This window comes from Helianthus annuus, chromosome 17 (assembly GCF_002127325.2).
Source record: "Helianthus annuus cultivar XRQ/B chromosome 17, HanXRQr2.0-SUNRISE, whole genome shotgun sequence".
Classification (NCBI taxonomy): domain Eukaryota; kingdom Viridiplantae; phylum Streptophyta; class Magnoliopsida; order Asterales; family Asteraceae; genus Helianthus; species Helianthus annuus.
In genome coordinates this window covers 4,067,614-4,078,509 of record NC_035449.2, presented here as the reverse complement: position 1 = coordinate 4,078,509, position 10,896 = coordinate 4,067,614, and the positions used below count along the sequence as shown (strand labels likewise).

The window sequence follows — 10,896 nt, the reverse complement described above, 5'->3', positions numbered from 1 at the left end:
CTGAGATTGTTAGGAGAAACACACTGTCAAGTGGAGTGAGGTTGCTAGGCTTGTTATAACAGTTTAGAAACGTGTAATATGTCAATACTAAGTTTATTTAAAAAAAAAATAAAGTTTAAACAATTTAAGGCTCTTTTTAATAATTGCTAGCATGCCGCAAAAAGTTTACCACAATGACAAATTTGATACAACTATCATAAAATATTTATATATTTGAGATAACAATCATAGCATTCTTATGGCCCATAAGTTATGGGTGGTGTCAAATTCATAAAAAAAAGATGTTTTATTTTGCATCACACTTAAATAAGTAAAACAAGTTCCACAACAAGTACATTTAGCCTCTACGATACTCTCATGATGAGTTAATCACCAACACTCATAGAACTTAATATCGACACGCAGCCTAAAATACACGTCTCCTTCGTAAGAATCAGTCATGATAGTTGCGATCCCACGATGCATGAAAAAGTCTCCGGTGCCACCAACCACCGATATATCCCTGCTTTTAACCATAATTGGGTCAGCACCAATGAAATTTATGGTTCCTTTATGTTCTGTACTGTTAAACACAAACGAAAACGCTAGCCATGCGGTGAATGTGTTCTTTGTATCATACATATACATCCCTTGAGCCCGACCCACTGGAGTGGAATGAAAATTATTGTCTAAAGTGATAGGATCATCGAAAACCGCTATATTCCCAAAATGGAACTTATCCGCTAATATTGTAAGATTTCCCCATTGGGGTGCACCTACAATAGCAGCAGTTGCATTATTGGCATTTTTGCCATTGTAAATCACGTCATGGAAATAAAACACTAAGTTTTTACATGGGTAGTGTTGTTTTTTCATGCCCGGATGGGCTGATGACACTAAGAAGAAGAGAAAGATGACAAAGATAACAGAAGAGATTGGTGACTTCATTTGAAATCGGATGTTATAAATTGAAGAGAGATGTGTAAGAAGAGGTTTTGTGTGTTTGGTTTTATCCCTTCATCTCCTTATATAGGGAAGTTGATGGATAACACAAGTGGATCATCTTATAGTTGGTATATAACTTTTTAAGTATATCATGTATAAAACAATATGCTTTATAAACCTCAATTTAAAATAAAATATTGGAAATTATATATAATAGTTACCATCACTTGATTAAAGTCTACAATATGCTTTATAAACCTCAATTCAAAATAAAATAGTGGAAATTATATATAACTATAGCGATATATTACCCGCAACGACGGGTTGTTAAAATTTGTAAGGCTCGGTTTCGATGACATGTATACTGGTATTTAGTCAACGAAAAAAGATATCGTCAAACAGCAAATTCAGAATTTTATAAAACATCATATTTTAAAGGTTGTAAGAAGAAAAAGAAAGAAATACTAATAAAGAAATGAAACCTTGAAGCAGGGTTGACGACTTGTAAGCCCATGCTTTGTTTATTTGTATATTATCACGAAAACTCCGTTTCGAATGAAAATTACATCAGACGTACTATAAAAAGCAAGTCGAAATGAAATATTTGAATTTTTGTAAAAACTAAAACTAAAATAAAATATCCCTAAAGTTTATTATAAACATTTTTTAAATCAAAATATATTTCGTTCCAATAATTTGAGCAATTTACATAAGGATAGCAGGTAGACGAGCAACAAATTGCGCCGCCATCCCTTTCTGAATAGAAAACCCTAATCTACTAAAAACAAAACCTCGCCCTGAGGGGTCGAAAAGTTGCTGTTAACACACAAGAACCTAACGAATCCAAATGAAAACAAAATAAAGAATTTAAATGGATAAAAAAAATAGCGCTGATAACACATGTTGCTAATTGTTATATAGTAAATAAATAGTTACCGTCACGTGATTAAAGTAATATAATAATATGTAATCCAATTTATATATTTGTGTTCATGAACATCAATTAATCCTTTTACAAAAAACATTCACTACAATAATATAAATGTTTAATAAGGTAGAGGATCTTGTAAAAAGTGCTCAAAGTGTGAGAAGTGTATTATAACACTATATATAATATTATATAACATCATATAAACACCGTATAACAATATTTAACACCATATCAGACAAACTATAGTGTTATATTTGTTATATAATGATATATAGTGTTACATAGTGTTATATGGTATTATATGGTGTTACATATTGTTATACAATGTTTATATGGTGTTATATAGTATTATATATAGTGTTATAATACACTTCTCACACTTTAGGTCCTTTTTACACTATCCTTACCCTGTTTAATAACTTGTTTATATAATTTAATTTAATGTCATATATATGAAATTAATCATTTCCATCTTTAACAAGACTGAAGAAGTTACGTAGAAATTTCATTTGTGGAAATTGGAGAAGTGGACAACAACCCAACCTAATAACATGAGCAACTTGATTAAAAGACACATATTTAATAACATCAAGTTGAATCTTTACTGGACCAATTGCAAGACAAAAATCCATTTCATGTGTTATTGATCTTATAATCATTACCACCCCACTATTATATTTTTTTATATCCTCAAAACATGTTTAGTTTGGATTTAGTTACCAAAGGATCTGCACTGGTGCTATAAAAGTGTTTGGAAAAAGTTGTCTCTACATAACTGATGAGAGTCAAGTCCTTTCGTAAACAAAATATCTAGACCACATAAAAATTTTATAATAGATTTTAAAGAATAACATATTATAATAGGAGATATAAATAATAGACAATATTACACTTAAGTACCACCTAAATACTATATGTAAACTAAGGGCTGGAAACGACCTACAACCTGGACCTTAGCGGTACAAACCTTTGGGACGCTGGTGAACACATCAGTTATTTAATCGTCTATAGAGAAGCTGAATGAACAAACTATAGCGAGAAGTACACTTAAGATAATGTAAGATCCTTTTGGCAACTGACCAATGGTTATCAGTTGGAGTCTGCATGAACTACAAACTTTATTGACCGCTTAGGAAATGTCTGGTCGGGAAAGACAAACATACGGCAGACTCGGCAGGGCACCGACGGTATTTGGTAGGATCAGCAAGAGGCAGACTATCAGTATGGGTCAAAGGTTGTGAAGTACTCATTGGTAAGGGTACACGGGGAATAATTTTAATTCCCACAAAGTAGTGAAGATTACCCAAATCTTTCACAACAAAGGTGTTGCTCAACTTAGCAATAACAACATCATCAAAATAACCAAACAAAATTCTGATGCGTTATATAAGTTACGTGTAGCTCTATACGCAGCGTATATAAACTCCGGTTGTCTGTGCCAATGATTACTGGGCAGGCTCTGAATTCTATACAACTTATACGCTGCGTATAGCTCTATACGCAGCGTAGGTACATGTAATGTTTGGTTTGATGTGCTAGACCCATTTACAATTTACAAATATTACAATATACACATGCTATACCTAATGACCATGTATATGCCAAAAAAACTGACAATAAGCATGTGCAAAACCATCTTTGCAATTCCTATAAAATTGTATTTAAAAAAGAGCATGGCTGTAATAACAATAATAGTAATACATGATTGAAAAATTGTTGTCACATACTTCAATAATAATTGCAGAAAAGGAATAATATATAGTTTATATAACTATTGGAAAAGACCATAATGCATGTTTAGTGAATATGAAACTATTATTCATTTTTACTTTAATTTTATATTTTATTAGGTTCAGTTTTAGCTGACTATATGTGTTTATGTTTTAGCAGTCAATGATTGACTTAAAAATAACTGAAAACATGGATTAAAACTCGATAATATGATGATATAGATTATTAATAAGTAAATTGCACAAAACGTCCTTTAAGTTTCACTAATCTTGCTGGTTTCAGCCTCAATCTTTAAAAGTTGCCAAAACCAGCCTTTAAGATTAATTTTGTTGCCGGTTTCATCCTTTATCACTAACCCAGTTACTAATCCATGTTAAATGGCCTCACATGCATAGCATGTGAGGGTAAAACCATCTTTTCATCGCTCTCGCTCCACTTTCTTCATCTTCAACCTCCAAAACCACATGTATTCACCCAGATAAAAAACCCTAAAATATCTCGACATATAAACCGAAAAGAGAAGGAGAATGGAGCAAAATAAACAACATTGGTCCTCTAATTTCAGGAATTAAAAAATAAAAGAGTTGTTCATTTTCAACTCAAAAAGTGGTCAAACTGGCATTTAACAGCAGCAAGATATACCTGATATGCAGAGGTAGCAGCACCCCAGACGAAATCGGAGTCGAAATCGGCACTGCTAATCTCATAAGGGAACGGAGCAATTTGATCTGTTAAGTCAAAGGTCGCCATTTGCAAGATTGATGAAACTTAAAGGACGTTTTGTGCAATTTACTCATTATTAATTTGTTTGTTACACTGTTAGCGTAACCCGTCCACCGGACGGGTATTAAACTAGTAGTATATTGTTCAACAAATAATCTCACAAGTGAACTCTTTAATATTATTTGTAGTAGGTTATAAACTCATGTATTACACGAGTTGAATATCGAAAAAATGTAAATCATAAATTTTTATATAATACTTATTAGTGAAATGATTTGTTACATATAATAAGAAAACTGAACGAAAATACCGTTATCCAAATATAATTTTCTAAGTCACTCTACACCAATGATGGTAAGAGTGTAATAAACATAAATTATAAGTTATAAGGTTGTGCTATATAAATTGTAATTAAATTATGATTAGTATATTAATGATATAATAAACACTATTTTTGAAAAGAAAGAAAGATTATATGACAAGATACAAATATCATCATAGTATAGAAATATTATAAATTTAAAAAAATCACACCATAAATAAAATATACGTTTAAAAAAACTGGACTAAAGTTTTTAAATAATAACTTTGAGTGTTAAGACAACATCTTTAATTAGTCGACGACATTTAGATATTCAACTAAAATTTTATAATGTTAAAACGTCATAGGGCATAAAATAAACATGCATATAAATTCATTAATATTAAAATATTCGTATAAATTCGAGTTATTGTACATTTTGACGCCACTAAATCTTGATGCAAAAGTAATGGTGGTTTAGCGGTTAGGTGGAACCCTGGCTAAACGAACCAACCTTGTTTCGATTCCGTTTTTTTGTAACTGCAATGCTTTAAATTGGATACGTTGAAACACGCGTTTTCATATGGTTAACGCATCACACAACGTGCCGCCAATCATCAACAACTAAGGCGTCGCCACCCTCCGTGCCACATACACAGATAAGGAAATCATACTCGCGTTGCTTGAGCCTCCTAGTAGTCAAATAAACGTGGAACATTTTGTAATAATTATCTTATTATTTCGCAACGTACGACCTTCGGTAACAATCTAGTTGTTAACCAAAAAAACATTACTGCCACCAAATTCAACCATAAATCATATGTCACACCCCAACCGATGGCGGAATCAACGGGGCGTGGCACTGAGCGAAATAGATTGTTCATGAGAATCCATAGCAACTATTAATGACAATGTTTTTAAGGTTCAATATCCCATACTATTAAACAAATAAAGCATAACAGTCATTACAAATATTAGTCTCAAAGACAAGTTCCATTCCGACAACTCAGATTTATTTAGTGAGTTTCTAGACTTCCTAACTTGATTTCCAGCATAACATCCAAATCAACATGTCACATACGTTAAAATAAAGTTAATACATAAAGTAAAGGTGAGTACACAAGTTTTCATAGATAATAGTATAAAAAAGCGTTTATGTCACACCCCGATTTCCACGTGTCTCACCGGTGGGCCCGGTGGGGGATTACCGTGACGATGTTGGCAACAATATAGTCAAACCACACAATTATATAATGCACAGCGGAAGCATAAGATAAATATATAAATTTCAACCTCTGATCATAATATCAATGTATTACAGAGTTGAATATCCACAGTGGATCGAAAATAAAAGTAAGGTATTGTTCCATTAGATACTGCAATCAAGCTTGCGAGGCTTATCCCGACGCTAGGGAGCTAATACCAGCCAATTACGTTTAGGTACCTGCACTTAATCTTTTTGGGGAAAATACGTCAGTTTACACTGGTAAATACATTCAACTGACACATTTGAAAATGTTTATTAAAATTGATTTGAATGCACGAGGCACAAACTCTTTTATAACTTGGGAAAATTCATAATGATCTTGTGAACGTTTTACATGTTCTTTTATGCGTTCAGTAGCCCGGGTCGTGCCGGGTTAAAGATTTATAGACACACCACGTTTGCGTAAAACCGTAGTACAGAAACCAACGGCTACGTCTTTTAGTTTTTAATGTCGACACTTTATACCGGGTGTACGCCTACACCGGGATGTCGATGGTCGTGGCCATTTCGTAAAATGATGCCGAGGATATCCGGGACAACGGTCATTAAACCCCCCAAAGGCTTATAAGCAACAAAACTGTTTAAATGAGCCAATCATATTTAATCAATTAACCACCTAAGCGATGGAAGTATATAATGCTCAATCAAGCGGTATTAGTATACCGTAACCCAAGCCCATATAGGGGAAATAAGTCAAAAGTATTTACCTTTGCAAGTATAAATCCTTAATTAAGATCAAGTCACCGATAGCTTTTACTGGGGCTCCTAATCTGGAACGAAGGTTTTAATTAACCTCTTAGAATCCTAACGGTCCTTGTATTAGCCGTAGCTTTAACCGGTTGATTCCGATATATATGGATATGGTTAATTCGCACGTAAAGGCGAAAACCGAGAATGGAGTATGATTTGGACCCGACAAGTTCAGTGACTTGTTTTATATGGGTTTATAGTTCATACTCTGGATTTTGGGGTTCAAATAATATAATTTGACCCATATCGGCTATTGCACGAAAACTAGTTCCGTGGGCCGTACCGTGTGCGCAAATAGGCGAAACGGTTAACCATAAGAGTCGTACGCTTATTTCCTAAGTCAATATGCCTTAAAAGTATTTTGGTATCAGTAGGATACCTTCCGTAATGCCCGTAACGAGTTTTAAGTTTATATTATGCCCCGTAGGGGCTTTTCGGTCATTTTAAAGACTTTAAAAGGGATTTTCGAGTTCTACAGGAAATCTGAGTTTCCCGAACGGCTTATAAAGCTTAAAATACTTTATTTATTATTTAAAACCAGTGGTAACTGGAATCGGGTCAAAAGACCTTGTAGAACTCCCGTTTTGGCCAAAAAGGGCATATTCGGTATTAACCGAACCGTAGCCATAACCGCAGGTTATGAGCAAGGTAAAAATTATTAAAAATCTTTAAAATTCCCAAAATATTATTTTACCACAGTGGGTAAAAGTTTTGGTGCCGAAACTTGGGTTAGATGAGCGTTATGCTAATTGCGCCGTTAATTACAAAACTTTCTTAAAAGTGCGCCTTTTAGCATAACTCTCATTCTAGACCTCGGATTGACGTGAAACTTTAGGGACATGCTTATAAATTAAATAAGCAAGGTTTTGGTCCGTTCACGTGTCCGAAATACTCGTTTTAATTTTAAAAGGCCGTTACGGTCAACTTTTAGGCGAATGACGGAAATGCGCTAAAGACTTGGATAACTCATGAACCGACCACAGAGGCTTATACCAACATGTGACCTGGTCCTAAGAGAGTCCTAAGGTATATTTATACCTCACTAAAACGGGTCAGAACTGAAGTCAAAGCAAAAGTCAAACTTTTGCGACTTTCGGCTCCGAACCGGTTCTATATAGTAAATGATCGATTCAAACGAGTGCAAACATGTTTATATACTTATTATCATGTTTTATGATTGTCAAAACAGGTTCCATAACATATATATTACAGATTATGCATAAATCGCCAAAATAGCTTTCTGTTGACTTTTTAACCGCACGTTTGACTCGATATTTGACATAGTTAGAGTGGTGATCAGGGGGAACCCTTTTAGAGGTTTAATACCCACCTAAATACCAACTCAAAACTACTTTTGATTCGTCATAAGACTGAACCATTTGCAAGGTATTGCAATGACAACCGTTAGTTACGACGGTTGCGTTTATAGGCTATAACTATGGAAATGTGAAACCAAAATGGTTATGAACGACTTACAGAAGTTAACTCTTGATGAGAGAACAGAAGGGAAAGCTAGAGAGCTCTTGAATGATCAGTTGCAAGTGTTTTGTGTTGTGTGATTGGTAATGCACAAGATGTGGCTATTTATAGCCAAAGAAGGCAACTTATGATCATTACAAGCACTACTATCAGTCCAGAGCTGATAGGTAGTTGTCCCCTAAATGTATGGGTCATTTGTAGGGTGCCCATGCCCCATAATTATGTGCATGATCGTTCAAAGGTGCCAAAAGCCAAGTAGTTACAAGGTTTCTGCATCTGGGCGTCGTACGCGACCCGCATGGACAATCCATGCAACTTGTACGCGGGTCGCCTGGGATCAAAAGATCAGACGCGTAATTGAGGAAGCTCGCGGCCCGCCTCAACTTATGTTTAAACCTTACGCGGGTCGCGTGGGGTTATATTTTCAGAATTTTCCAAATCTTTTTATAATCATTACAGAATCGGGCCATTAATAACGAAATCTTTCGTAATGATTCACCTGGCCTTTCGGTTCTGAAGGGGTAACTTTGCGGTTTGGCCCTCGGTTATTTACCGATAGGGGCCTCGTGTTAATTACTCGCGTTATTAAGTCCCCGGTTTATTTATTAATTATATTGGAAAGCCTTAACTTTCACTGTTGACGCTTTTAACCCTTCTTCTACGAATTCGATCGTAACTTTCTTGTTTCATATCGAAACTTCGCGAAATTCATATATATTATTTCAGTGAGGGTATAACACCGTTACAAAGTCTTTGGGACGCTAAAGGGTCACTCAGAGGTATTATTAAACATGTTGACACAGTTAGCCCCTGTAGTTTGTAATCTCTCACTTTCTTCCGCGTTTTATTTTTGTACGATCTATAATTTATTCGTTTGAAGGTTTAAGCATTATTTAGGGATACTATACAGTATATTTACCCTTGTTGACATTTATAACCCTCGAATTTATATATTTTCAAGGTTTGTCAAATTTAGTCCTTTATTTATTATAGATGCCACGTGTAACAAATGACACGTGTTAACACATCATTGGACACAAAAAAATTCGAGGTGTTACATCCTCACCCCCTTAAAATAAATCTCGACCCGAGATTTACTCAAATAAATAAGGGTATTTTTCTTTCATTGTAGCTTCGACTTCCCACGTATATTCAGGACCTCTACGAGCATCCCATTTGACTTTAACAATCGGTACGTGCTTTCTGCGAAGCTTCTTTACCTGTCGATCCTCAATCGACAAAGGTTTTTCTATGAACTTTAAGCTCTCATCTATATGCACATCTGTGTGTGGAATCACCAACGACTCGTCGGCGAAGCACTTTTTGAGATTGCAGATGTGGAACACATTGTGAATTCCATTGAGCTCTTCAGGCAAGTTCAGTTTATAGGCAACTGATCCGACTCGTTCAATGACCTCAAAAGGCCCTATGTATCTCGGACTCAGCTTGCCCTTCTTGCCGAAACGCATCACCCCCTTCCAGGGTGACACCTTAAGTAATACCTTTTCACCCACTTCGAAGTGAAAATCCTTACGCTTTGGATCAGCGTAGCTCTTCTGCCTATCGCGGGCAGCTTTGAGACGTTCCCGGATCTGGACAATCTTGTCCGTTGTCTGGAAAACAATCTCTGGTCCCGATAATTGGACCTCTCCTACTTCCGCCCAACAAACAGGCGATCTACATTTCCTACCATATAATGCCTCAAAAGGCGCAGCCTTTATGCTGGTGTGGTAGCTATTATTGTAGGAGAATTCGATCAGGGGTAGGTTTTTATCCCAGTTACCACCTAGATCGATCGCACATGCACGAAGCATGTCTTCTAGCGTTTGGATAGTACGCTCACTTTGACCGTCCGTCTGTGGATGGTAAGCCGTACTAAAGTTTAGACGCGTGCCCAAAGATTGCTGGAAACTCTTCCAGAAGTGTGACGTGTACCTAGTATCCCTGTCGGAGATAATAGACACAGGTATGCCGTGTAAGGCTACAATCTTATCAACATATAGTTGGGCTAACATATCGGAGCTATATGTCTCCTTTATGGGTAGAAAATGAGCTGATTTAGTCAGCCTGTCGACTATGACCCATATTGTATCGTTTCCTTTACTGGTTTTGGGTAACTTGGTTATGAAGTCCATAGTTACGCATTCCCACTTCCACTCAGGAAGTTCAGGCTGTTGTAGCAAGCCAGACGGCTTTTGATGCTCGGCTTTGACTTGAGCACAAGTCAAGCACTTTGCTACATGGGCGGCTACAGACTTTTTCAAGCCTATCCACCAATAATTTGCCTTTAAGTCTTGGTACATTTTATCAGCACCAGGATGGACTGAGTATCTGGAACTATGGGCTTCCTGGAGAACAACATCTCGTAGTCCCCCATAAATCGGAACCCATATACGTCCATTCAGTCTAAGAATTCCATCCTTGCTAAGAGTCAACTGCTCCTCAGTTACTCCCAGCTTTTCATTAGGATAATTAGCTTCCAACACAGCCTCTCGCTGTGCAGCCAATATCCTTTCAATCAAATTATTTTTAACTTCAATGCTCTTGGCATTGATTCGAATGGGTTTTACCCTTTCTTTTCTGCTCAATGCATTGGCGACTACATTCGCCTTGCCGGGATGGTACCTGATTTCGCAGTCATAATCATTCAGGGTTTCCATCCAACGGCGTTGCCTCATGTTTAACTCTTTCTGGTTGAACAGGTGCTGGAGGCTTTTGTGATCAGAATAAATCACAAATTTAATGCCATAAAGGTAGTGCCTCCACAACTTAAGTGCAAATACAACGGCA

The 10,896-nt window shown here is 36.1% G+C and overlaps 1 protein-coding gene across 1 annotated transcript; it reads right to left on the bottom strand.

The window, feature by feature from the left end:
• Positions 1–228: 228 nt before the first annotated feature.
• Positions 229–974, bottom strand: LOC110921784 (disease resistance response protein 206). Its single transcript, XM_022166133.2, has one exon. The coding sequence runs from the start codon at positions 925–927 to the stop codon at positions 370–372; it is 558 nt and encodes a 185-aa protein (XP_022021825.1). The 5' UTR covers positions 928–974; the 3' UTR covers positions 229–369.
• Between the last annotated feature and the right edge of the window lie 9,922 nt (positions 975–10,896).